Genomic DNA, 12,642 nt, shown 5'->3' with positions numbered 1-12,642 from the left:
TTGTCACTGTCCTGAGTTTGAAAATGGCTGTAATGAGAGCAACCAGCAGCCGTGTAACTCAGCCACCCTTTTTTTTCCCATCCTGACGCAGCGGGTACTCACTCTGCGGAAATCTGGGTGGATTGTCATTGACATCAGAGAGGGTGATGTTGACTGTGGTTGTTCCAGCTAATCCTCCCAGCTGTCCACCCATATCCTTGGCCTGGATAATCACTTCGTAATATTCTTTTGCTTCTCGGTCCATGTTCATTAGAGCTGTTCTAATTAAGCCTGAAATTGAGGGGGGAAAGGGGTTTTGGGAACAAAAGAAATGGCAGTTAAAGAGTACACAAACAAGGCGGGGTGCTCTTCCTCCTGCATCGTACTCCCTATGTCAAGAATGAGACCAGACTCTGCATTCAGTCTCACCTTTCCTGTCAGAGTAAAACTCACCCAAATTAAATCTAGGTTAACAGAAGGTGTGAATTTTAAAGAAGCCCGGTTAAAATGCATCTGCCGTGGGGCAGGCTGTCTGTTCAAAATTAAAGTGTTGCCTTCCAAGGGAGCTGGAAAAATATTTTGGGAACAGACTGTGCTACGCTGAATTAAGGCCCTGATCAGGATAACCATGTCTGCACAAAAGGTGGAAGTGACGTGATTAGTTAAAAGGTACATCAAGACGAGTTTTCCAGAGTGTCCCTACGCACACAGTCCTGGAGGCAACCTGACCTAAGCTCTTCGGAACTACGCTGGGGGCGACGAGAGCAGAATTTGGGGAGACAACCTCGGGTTCGGGCAGGTTGCTCCCGCACCGGGGAGGGGCGGCGGGAGGCGGGGGACGGTCACCCTGCTCCCCCCACGCTGCAGAGCCCTCCCTCTCCTTCGGGGTGACACTACTGCGAGAGGACGTGAGGTGGCAGCAACGCTTCTCTTATGGAGGCTGCGAGCAGCCGGCCCGGGCAGCGCTGCCGATGCCGGCCGGGGAAGGGCCTCTCGCCGCCGGGGCTGCCGCGCTGCTGGGCGCTCCTGCCGGCTCCCGCAGCCCCCGGCCTCCTGCCTGCGGCACTGGCCTCGCCTCACCCGAGCTTGGCGGGTGTCTGCCTCAGGGTTTGGGTGCTCCTCTTTCTTTTTCCTTGGGCGTCGGGTCTGCCCGTGAACGCGCTCCTTTCCTTTTCACCCGGCTGCCCCCACTCAATCCTGCCCTTCCCCATGTCCGTCTGCCAGGACGGAGGCGCGTAGGCCTACGTTTCAGAGCTGTCAAACCTCCGGTCCTCCCAGCGTGACCCATTCCTCACGCCTTCGGCACCTCCTTGCCCACAGCGTGCCGGCAGCTTGCTCCTTTGCAACGCGCCTGCCTGGCACGACTGCTCAACAGGCTGCTCGGCCGCACCGGGGTCCCCGAGCAGGAGAGGAGCAGTGGCTGGTGATGCAGCCCAGGGGATGTACTGACAGGGGACACTTTCTAGGGCGCTAACGGCCCTTGCTAGACATGGGCTGTGGCACATTTGGGGTGCCCTCCTGTGCGGGGCAAATGTGTGTCAGCCCCAGGCACTATCGCAGTCGCATGGCTCAACATGCAGTACTTGCACAGCAGGACACTATTAACTTGAGTGATCTGCATTTAGTCTTTATTTTTAGCAGAAAGACAATGTATGGGTTTAATAAAAAAGCAGTAAAAAGATACTGCATTGGCAATTATCACTGTATGTAGAAGGGAAGAAATAGTGACTGGTACTGAGCAATTCACAGTGCGCTATTTTAATCTTGCTACATGGAGTCCTTAAGAGTCTCGTCCTGCAAAGCTGAGTGACTCCCGTGAAGTGCTGTAGCTCCTCAACGCTCATGGATATAAATAAGAGATGAAAATGCTTAGCATTTTGGGAAGTATTTTCTCTATATACAAATACTTTGCAGGGAATTTCCACTCTTGACTTGTCCTTGCTACAGAACAAGCTAGATGTAAAAAAAAGACATCAGTGCCTAAAAGCCAGGCTCTGCCATGCCTATGTTTGGGGCCTCTGGTCTCTAGAGGAGGGCCAGTCCAGGACACCAGGACTTCGAGCCAGGTCGGGGTTCATGCTCCTCCAAAAGGGACCCAGAGGAGCACCCATGCTGAGCAGGGAGCCTCTGATGCTGCTGCACACAACTGGTCAGCAAGGAAGTGCTGAGGATGGTGATGAATCTTAAACCGTTCCTTAGGGCTATGGGAAAGGCTCCGATCCTCAGATCTTCCAAAATAAAAGTGCTGGTACCATTTCTTCCACCAAACTGAGTGAGGTTCACTGTCTTAAAAAAAGTAGTAAAGGGCAGAGGTAATGTCCTTTCATTTCTATAACAGCCAGATGGTTTCTTGGGAAGTGGGAGACTCAGGGGCATTTGCCTACTCTACCTGAGGGGACTTAAATCCACATTTTTTACCTTCTAGGGGAATATGATCATGGACAGGCTGTAAAAGTATTCTGGAAAAAGGGAGGAGGAGGAGGCTCTCAGGTTTCCTTTGAAGTTGTACCTTCACATATACATTCGTTCAACACCTGTGAGGCCAGTGACAGAACAGGAACCGCAGCATGCTTCTGGAACCAAGAGGTTGTGTCAGGAGGTGAACGATAAGGACCCCAAATGCTTCTAGCAGAGGAGTGTACTGAAATTAAAGCACCACTACTGGGTGCTTTAGTCACTACCCATCAATATAAAGAAGCTAGTGATCGTTTTTGCTCTAGCTCTGTTTCAGAAGAATGTGAGAGCTGCAATCGCATTTTGTGGGTTACCAAATCCTGTGGGTGGGTTTGCACCGGCGAAGCCAGTTAGAGTCCTGTGACTGTGATGGGGAAACAGTTTCTGGCTCACAACTGTGATTAGCTTAAATGGGTGCCCTGTTGCCCACTTGTAAAGGCTGAGCCAGCTCTGGACATGCCCAGAGATGCAGATCTAAGTGACTGGGAAATTAGTAAGTGGAGAAAAAGACCTTTTCTGGGTTAAATACCTATCAAGTACATGGTTTTGGACTTAAGGGCCTATCTTCTGTCTAAGTTGCACTCTAGCGGTTACATTTGTACTGGATCTGACCCTGAATATTGCTGCTTTGCTTTCTTAGAAAACATTCAGTAGCTAGCAAATCTATGATTATGCCCTTATTTGTCTGTGGTTGATAACCTGATTACAAAATGAACGTTACTGTTTTATTTATATTGTAAAGAGCTGAGAAAATAACATGTCACATACAAGTTTGTCTTTGGCTAGAGCACCCACTCCCTAAACTGCTAACTTTCAGAAGCGGATTATGCAGTGTTTTTTTCTATTTTGTCCCCTAGGGCTCAGCAGTGACTATCGTCTCATGAGTTTCTGACCTTAGCCCTACAGATGCCCTTTAGAAACTGTCAAAACCTGTCAGATTCCTCTTTTGGATATAAACCTTGGATATACACAGAAAAAGAGAGAGAGAAAGCAAGCAAAACAGAGAGGGTGTCCTATAGATAAATTTAAGGTTATTAACAGGAACACCCTTAGGTAAAACTACTCCAGATAACTGCATCCTTTAGCCTGCACTTTCCAGTCCTGGCTGGTTCATAGATTGCTTTTTTCCCACTAAGCCTTGTTACCAACTAGATCTGCAGAAGGCATTGTTGCAATGATAGAAGCCAACAAGAATATTTAACAGCACCGAACCCACCCAGCTCCTGTGCTGCCGAATATGGTCATTCAGATGAAAATGTCACTGCAGAAAGCAGGTCCTTCTTCTGGAGCTCATTACCACAGCCTTGCTTTAACCCTCGCACAGTGCTGCTCTATCTTGGCTCCAAGCCATAGAAATATGTTTCTCTGACCGCAGTCATGATGCACTGCCTTTTCTTTCTGCTTGAAACTTTTTCTTTTGGTTTTCACGCTGCCTCATTCCCCGATGAAATAACATACCTGTCCGAGAGTCCACAGAGAAATATGGTTGTCCTTGGAGAATACTGTACACTACTCTTGCGCTGTTCCCATAGGTTGGGTCATCAGCATCTGTCGCTGTCACCTGGATAACAGAGGTGCCTGACAAAAAAAACCATCAGGTAAGACCTTGTGGGATAAAGAGCTGGCATGAAAAGTACACAGTTCAAAATAAATTGAAATGCCTAACAAGACCTTTCCCACACCGAACTTCTTCATTTCATGCTCATAGTGCTTGTACTTATGGCTCATACTTGTATCTCATTAGCACTAAAGGAATTAATAGGCATAAATTCATCATACGTCTATAAGAAGATATAAAAGAGCAAGTGCTCTATGGACCACAGTTACAGAATTGCTGATCTAACAGTACTTCGTTATGGTTTGCAGAGAGCTGGTAGTTATATATTGCTTGCTTCTTTTCCCCTTTTCTTGATTTTCAATGTTATTTAAAGGCAGCTCAAATAAGATCCATAGGTATTCTGACATAAATCACAAACTGCTGCAGTGGGCCCATGGATGCTGTAAGTTGACTAAGGGATGGAAATTGTACACAAATAGTGAGCGTGAGGGCATGTATCTCTGAGATAATCTCTCTGTGGGATTGCAGTTTACATTGCATGGCCTAGAGATTATACCCTGCTGAAGTGCCTTTTGGAACCCGCACAGTTGCATATATATTTCTTTTCTTCAATTGGTTTTCAAGGTCTGCTTCCTCTGAAGCTAATAATGGCTTGCAGGGGAGGTAATTTATCAAGAACAAGGAGAAGGTAAGGCATAACTGTTTGAAATATATGTGAGTTTTGACTCCTTAAAATGTCAGACAATGTGTTTATGAATGTATCTAGCCTTCTACATAATGTTTTGTGTTAGAAACAAATCCATTGTTACTAGATATGCACTGGAAAATAAATCCGAATTCAAGCTAGCCGTTACCATTAAGAAACATTATTTCTGAATGGCACTTTTGTATTTGATGCTTATCTCTAGCTTTATGTCAACATAATATTGAAGAATGAGAAGTTGAAGCATATCTGTAACTTCAGGACATGTGATTTATATGGTATTGTCTCTGTAATGACGTCACAGAGCCAAAAAGAAATAAGCATCTCCAAAAGAAAGAAAAAAGTTCAGAAAAACAGTATTTTATATGATTATTGCATTTGTTATATGGAAATGGTTTCTCCTGACTTGTGTAGATAGGAAGGCTGCTGTTTGTCTTCTGGCTGCATTGCAAGAACAGGACTGTCTTTGACACGATCCCACTCTCTAGAAGTGGAGAGCAAACGGTACCAGAACTTTGGGATCCACTGAACTGTGTTTAGCGCAGGCTTACACGGATTAGAAGGAGCAAAGCTGCTAATAATTGTTGTCATGTCTCCATGATTTCAAGGGCTCCTGGACAGCATTTCAGCTCTCAGTAAGAACTGGAATAGGTTGCTAAAATTGTGTTATTTTCTGGATGGTAACGGATGTCTAATGGTCATTACTGTTGCTACAATCTGATGGCAGGGGAGAAGGGGCAGTACGTTACTGCAAATTGTCTGAGGATGGCATGTTCAAATTACAACTTTTTTCAGCTCTCCTGCTTCCCTTGGCATGTTTTCTTTCAGAGGGCCCAGCTGATGGTGGTGTAAAGCCTGCTATCCCTCTTCTGCGGCAGTCAGGCACCCCGGGGGAAGCTCTCCTGCCCTGCAGCTCCTGTGCAAGAGGCAAAAGCTGAGTCCAAGGAGTCAGGGAATTTATGTTTTAGTGACCATCCCCAATTTGCTTATAGGGGGAAGAGACTTCACAAAATCTGCCTTACCCACAGGTGACATTTCTGGAACAGAGGCTACGTATGGTCCATCCAGGAACTTGGGTTCATTGTCATTGATGTCTTGGATTTTGATGATGAACTCTGACTCCGGTTCCATCGGCCGGCCCGTTTGCCTGTCCAGAGCCTGCGCCCTCAGGGTGTACTGCGACCTTTCTTCCCGGTCCAGTCGCTGAATGGCATGAATGTCCCCTGTGGTATCATCAATTGTAAACACAATGCCAGCTCCCTCTCCCGAGAGGATGTATTTGATCGAACCATCGCCCCTGTCCATGTCAGAGTGGAGCTGCGGAAGGGAACAGGATTCAATTAGACCACGAGCTGGGCAAGCAGTTGCTGAGAAACACTAAGCATGTGAGCATCCTGAGCATTTTGGTCTCACTGTTGGGACTCACAAGCTGGTTTTAATGAACTTGTTTTGCTGAAAGAGACAAATACTCAGTACAGTCTGTATCACAGAGTTGCAATTAAAACCCCTCTCCTGTCTTCCCATTTCTGCACCCACAGCTGTGCCAGAAGAAAAGGCAGAGACACCCAAACAGGAACAGCCTCTGTGCCTTTTTGAAATCTCACTCAACACAATAGCTATCTTTTGCCTGGTTGCAACGGCTGTTGAGAAGGACTCACTGCCAGGCTTGGGATAAGGTGAGGTCAGCAAAGCCACAGACTGTGCTTGCTCACACGGCTTAAGAGGAGTCAGATATTCTAGGGGTAGCATAATGTTGGGACGGATAAGGCAAATCTGTTTGGGCTCAAGGGGAAAGCAGGGTGGGAGAGCTACTCAGTAACTGTCGTGATTCAGAAATCTTTTTTTTTTTTTTTCATGAAAAATTTTAGCAATAAAAATTAGGCTGGATCCTTACATCTTCAGGAAAGAATTATTGTTGAGCAGTAGGAAAGGTAAGCAGTGAGGAACATTTGATTGTGTCCATGGCAGGCTACAGAGATGAGAAGCATCCCAGATTTTCTAGGGAATTAGCAAACAGATTTATTGCATGACTGCTAATTAGTTCTGAGCAGCCACAGATAGCTGTGAATGCAACAGAACAGAAGAAAAGTAAATGCAGTGCTAATTATCATCTAAAACAGAGACACAAATCATCCTGGGGACTACCATTCTGTTAAACACCTGGTTCCCATGAAATACTGGAATGACTATCAAAAGACAAACAAATCACTTAATTTCACTCACACTATGAAGATGCTTAACAGTATGCTCATACTTCCGTGCTTTTGAGGAATAGAGCATAAAGACCAATGCCCAGAGATGGTACTGGTTCAGCCCCAAAAGACAGGAAGACAATAGACTTGAGGTGCAATAATCAAAATGGGATTTTCAAGAATGGCTCAGGTGTGAATATCATTTTCCAGTGTGATTATCATTTTGAGAGATGAATAAAGAATAGATAAATAATAATAAAAAAGCGTGATCAAAGTGGGCTGGATTCAGTTAAGCACATTTTAAAATGTAGGTATGAGCTAATTATCTCAAGAAATATGGTCAGAATTAAGTTGTGTTTAATGCTTTGGTGAGCTCAAAGGACATACGGGAATAATTGCAGAGGATGGGGCCGAACATAGGTAAATATTTGTACTGGAGAGAAAAATCTTGGAATAATAAACTGAATATATGAACACAGGATTGGTAGGATTTGAAGAAAGAATCAAAATAGAAATGGGTAATTTGTGTGGAAAAGCAGAAGTCAAACTTGATGCATTTGATTACAGGCTATTCTCTCAAGAAACAAAGAAGAAATCTCATCTCTGAGCTGTTTAAAAACACACTGAAACTATACAATAACTTATCACTAGGAAAAAGTTTTATAGGGATGTGGACAGATTGGCTTATCTGACCTAAACATTTCTAATGCCAGTGGACCAGCTCTTCAGCTGTTTTAGGGCACACGGTCCCTTCGATTTGGGAGCTGAAAGACCATTTCCCTCAGGGAAGGGTCTGGTTGGAAGATGCTCATTCTCTGGAGGTTGTTTTCCTTACTAGCCTCTCAGAGAGCAGCACATGACCTACACAAAATTTGGGCCTACTCCTGATTTTAGGGTAAGAGTGATTTCAGCTGAGGTGGGATCTATATGGTTTTCTATGGCACATCCCACCCCGCAGACAGGTCTGTATGTAGGTGGCCCATCGACTCTTAATGACTGCTGGGACAACGAGTGTTAATGGCAGGTATCCGTCTGCCGCAGCAGCACTGTAAAGTGGCTGGAAGAGCTAAAGGTGCAGATTGTGACAACCGCCGTGTCAGGTCATTGATATTTCATTTCATCGCTTTGCCACTGGTCTCTGCAGTGGCTGCTGCATCTGAGAGACATCAGTCCTTCGGAGGAATGCTGGCAGCTCTCAGGTGATGTATCAGCTAAATGGAGGAAGAACAAGCCCAGAAAAATTTGGCAGTGGCAAACAATTACATTTAGATGACTGCCATGTGTATAAATTCACATGCAGGTGCCAGGACTGCAAACTGGCGTATCCTCAGGAAACACCATCTTGTGATTAATTTAAAAAAAGACAGTGGTTATCATTATTTACCCTAAACACCCATAACTCAGAGATTATCACTGTAGGAGCTAGTAAACAGGATGCTTCCAGAAGGAGGACACTACTATAGCTTTTCGAGTTCATTCAGAACCACTAAGTTACATCTTGGGCATTTGTTTTAGTGCGTCAGTGCATCAGTGAGAGAATGCAGCTGCTGAGGCAGATACAGATGTTAGACCTGTTTGGGGAATTAGAGCTAGGCCTGATGGAAGAAAATGTGTTTTGGAACATCAACAAGTCCTCATTAAATAGGAAAAGGGAAAGAAAAGGAAAGAAGTCATCAAAGTCAAATTCAAAGTCAAAGAAAAGGCAAAGGAAAAAAAAATATAAAAGAAAGAGGTAGAGGCAAAGAAAATTGAAAATGAAAAAGAAAAGGAAAAAGCAAAATGAAAAAAGAAAAAGGAAAAGAAAAAGGAAAAGGAAAAGAAAAAGAAAAAAGAAAAAAAAAAGAAAAAGAAAAAAGAAAAAGAAAAAAGAAAAAGAGAAAGAGAAAGAAAAAGAAAAAAGAAAAAGAAAAAGAGAAAGAAAAAGAAAAAGAAAAAGAAAAAGAAAAAGAAAAAGAAAAAGAGAAAGAGAAAGAAAAAAGAAAAAGAAAAAGAGAAAGAGAAAGAAAAAGAGAAAGAGAAAGAGAAAGAGAAAGAAAAAGAAAAAGAAGAAAAAGAAAAAAGAAAGCCTCTTTTAAAATAGCAGAAGGTGTTCTGGAAAGTTCAAAAGACTTAGAAGAAGATACTGAATCAAACTCAGAAGTTAAATTACACCTTCTGTCCAAAGCCCTATTTGGGATGAACGTAGCTGAGTAGGGAGCAAACAAGGAATGAACATGGCACGCTAATAAGAATTTGGGAGTACAAGAGGATCTCTGTCTAACTGTGATCTGTTAAAAGCATTGGGTCTCAACCAAGACTAGGCAGTAAGAAATGCTAGCAGCACTTTTGCCGCTTCTTGTGTAACCTGCTCATTCTAGACAAAGCAAAAAAAGAGCATAAAAGACTTAATATTTCTAGACCGCAATAAATCTGAAAGAATTTGGTGTCTGAAGGGACTGAAGCTCATACCATTGCAATGACAAACCCAATATCAGGATGCTGCAGTTTGGGGTGTATGTAGAAGACACTGTGTTGGAAAGGTGATCCAGATTTCAGTTGTCTCTCTTTTATGGGTGGTGCAATAAATTGTGCTGCCACGTGGCTCACACTGAAGCAGAAGGAATTAATTTGTACTTTCTCCTCTATGTTAAAGAATGGACTATGGGAGGAATGAAGCTGGTAACTCCTGAGAAATTCTTAACTGTGTCAATCTGGGTTGCTTCTTTTGATGAGGATAGTAGAAAAGATTAAGGAGGCTATATCTGCGTCTGAATGACACATTTCTGGCAAAGGGCACGTGGAAGAGAGTGGTGCTGTTGGGGCCATCTCAGGGAAGGACTTGTGCAGCTCTGCTAACCGGGCTGTGACTCCATCCTCAACATGCTCTCCTTTCTCTACCTCCAGGGAGGTAGCACCTGCAGGGGATTTTTGTGAGGATGTGTGAGTGAGTTGGGTTGATCTGCAGTGATAGTCTGTAGAAAGGATGCATTTTATTCACTCATTCAGCTGCTGTGGTTCAAATGCCTCTTTCCTTCGAAACAGGGTTAGGGAGTCTCCAACACGGCAGAGTGGTGAAGTCTGTCCCCAGTTCAGGCTGCTGGATGAATGTGGAAGATACCTGCTGCAGCAAACGTGGGGGCTTTGGTTTCCCTAGTTCATCCTATTAGCCAATAATGGGTACCTCTAGGAAAGTTGAAGCCTCATTTTTATCTGTGACAGGACCAGGAACCCTCTGAAGCTAAAATACTTTAAATTAGGATCATGAGCGCTGGAGAAAAGCAAAAATTGTACTGACTTCACCTCAGGAAGTTTCTTTTCATTTCCCTGTCCAGAAGATATTTTGCCCCTTGCCTTACAGTTACGTAGGAAAGTACATTTTTCATAGCAGCCTTGAAAATCATATTAGGCAAGCCTGGACCCATGGTTCAAGTCAAGGTGCTTTTTGGGTTGCTCCAGTCATACATAGCTAGCCAGAAACAGCTGTACAAGAACATCAGAAAAGCCCCTCTCTTATGGGAAGCCTTTAAAGTAAATACAACTGGATCTATGCTGTGCGCTCTTTCTCCTTCTGACACAGGCTTGGCAAGAGCATATGGATAAAAGCAAGGCCTGGCTAGCATGATGTTTCAGGGTGTCATGGGTGGTATCAGTTAGAGGAGGCTCTGCCTGGCCAGGTGTGGGACCCAGGCCTGTTTGGAGGGCTGGTGCTAGCAGCGGGCAGTAGGCTGGGAGTCCTTCTGCACCTCTGCCCTGATCTGTGCAAGCCCTTCCAAAGCTATTTTTGAGTCAGTCTGGGGTGACTCAGGCTGAAAAATTTCTGGCCTGCCAGAACAATTCATTCAGCCCACAGTCTATTCCCTGCTGACCCCTTTCCTAAGGATCCCTAAGACACAGGCAGCACGAACACAGGCAGGGCGATGAATCGTGGTGGGCTGCAGCTTCTTCTGAGAGCCTGTGCCTTTAGCTGTATGAGCTGAGGGGAAGCCTTTCCCTCGTGGCAGCCCCCACTGCATTCATCCCACTGCTTGGCTGGCTGCTTTGCACCCAGTTCAGGGATGGGAGATGAAGTGTTTGACCCACAGAGGCCCATTTTGGCAGCAGAGTTCCCTGGTGTCTGGTCTACACAGAGCAGTGCAGAGCTAGGAGGCCTTCAGAGTGATCCAGCCATGTCAGCTCAGCAGTACATGGGGCTAATTGGCCCTGTTAACAGTGGGAGCTAATTAGCCCTTGCGCACCCCTATGCTAACACAGCCGTGGCGTAGGCAGTCCTGGAGAGAGCTTATTCATGGCAGCTTGGGCCTTTGTGTGGTGGACACAGACCATGAAGAGCCATCTCTGCTTTCCCCTGTTCAGCGGAGCTGAGCGGCAGCAAGCTCAAGAGCACTGCCGACCGCGCCAAGTTTTTGTGCTCCTAATGACACAATCAAGTCTAAAACAAAGTTGAGTTGCTTTCTTCCAGTGCTTGTTTTAGCTGAAATTCAGCTCACAGTGCAAGTCTGGAGTTGCTTCAGATGAAACTGAGTATATGAAATAATACGTCTGGCCCTTGTTCCAAAGCTGGGAATTGCGTGAAACCAAATATTAATTTCTTTAATCAATAGAGATATCGAGCTGAAAAGCTAGGTGCAGAGATGAATGAAGACTAATGAGGTCTCATTTGGCGGCAATCACTAATAATGCCATTGCTGTGGGAGGAAGGAGAGCACATCTTGCTGTCAGTCACACAGGGATAAATCAGGAGGAGGTCTTTTGAAGCCCGTGCATTTATTTTGATTTATACTGGTGTGACTGAGGGCACAGTTTAGCTCTATGGGGTTGTAGAATGATAAATACAAGTCCAAAATGGGCCTCTGGATATGTGATTCTTTTTTTTTTTTTTTCTTTCTGCAGATGGATAGCTTGGAAGGAAAGAAGGAACCTTGCTCATGTAAAAATAAGCAATGAAATCTGAAGGACTTGTTTTCTGACATCCTTCCTTAGTTCTTAATTTTTCATATCCACCTATATGTAGTCTGCAGTCATCATAGCAGTATCTGATATTCTAGGCATGTAAAATCTTAATTGTATTGTTCAAACACTTAAGCACATCACCTCTCTCCCTCCCCACTTTTTCCAGACTTGTCACCTTGGTGTAGACTACAAGCAAACTTGGTGCTGACTATAACCCTTTGAATAACAGGGTCAATACTTTAAACAATTCAGAGTCTTTAAAAACAGTCAGAAAACAGAAAAAGGAGGATGATTATAGTGAGGCAGATTGTGACGGCAGACATCACTGGTCTGATTTCCATCAGCTTGTTCCTCAAGGGGCTACAGAAAAGTGGATGCAAAATACTACCAAATAGATGGGGTGAGCTTAGGGATCCATTTTACACTTATCTGTACTCATGTGTAGGTTCTTGGAGTATAAGGGGTCCAGAAATAGGACCATCCATGGTTGGATTTAATGAGCTGTCCCTCTACCCTTCTAGATCTGGAGCAACTTTTCTGTAACCCACAGAATTAACCTGTGGTCAAGCTGTGGTAAGCAAGAAGATACTCTGATCTTAGAGATTTGCAGAAAACAAAAATTGAAATGTCAGTTTTCAAGAGAAACTGGCTATTTAATTTGACTCTGAATTTCAGCTTCCAGCTGACTTGATCACAGACAGAAGCATGATCACAAACTTTTCCTTCCTTTCCTAATCCTCGTATGTCAATATAACCTTGTTTTGCCTTGACATTGTAGGAGTCCCTGGGAAGATCACTACAGATTTTCTAACACTACCTCAGTTACA

General features: G+C 44.4%; 1 protein-coding gene across 1 annotated transcript in view; it reads right to left on the bottom strand.

The window, feature by feature from the left end:
• CDH20 (cadherin 20) overlaps positions 1-12,642 on the bottom strand; it is a 119,394-nt gene that overhangs the window by 24,912 nt on the left and 81,840 nt on the right. The window contains exons 3-5 of the mRNA XM_076330399.1: positions 5,717-6,011; positions 3,892-4,011; positions 103-270 (exon numbers count right to left, since the gene is read on the bottom strand). Coding sequence (XP_076186514.1) covers positions 103-270; positions 3,892-4,011; positions 5,717-6,011 — 583 coding nt within the window. The remainder of the gene's footprint in view (positions 1-102; positions 271-3,891; positions 4,012-5,716; positions 6,012-12,642) is intronic.

Source organism: Aptenodytes patagonicus, chromosome 2, assembly GCF_965638725.1.
Source record: "Aptenodytes patagonicus chromosome 2, bAptPat1.pri.cur, whole genome shotgun sequence".
NCBI lineage: Eukaryota > Metazoa > Chordata > Aves > Sphenisciformes > Spheniscidae > Aptenodytes > Aptenodytes patagonicus.
Note: the sequence above shows the minus strand (reverse complement) of the source record. Positions and strands in the feature narration are given on the sequence as shown.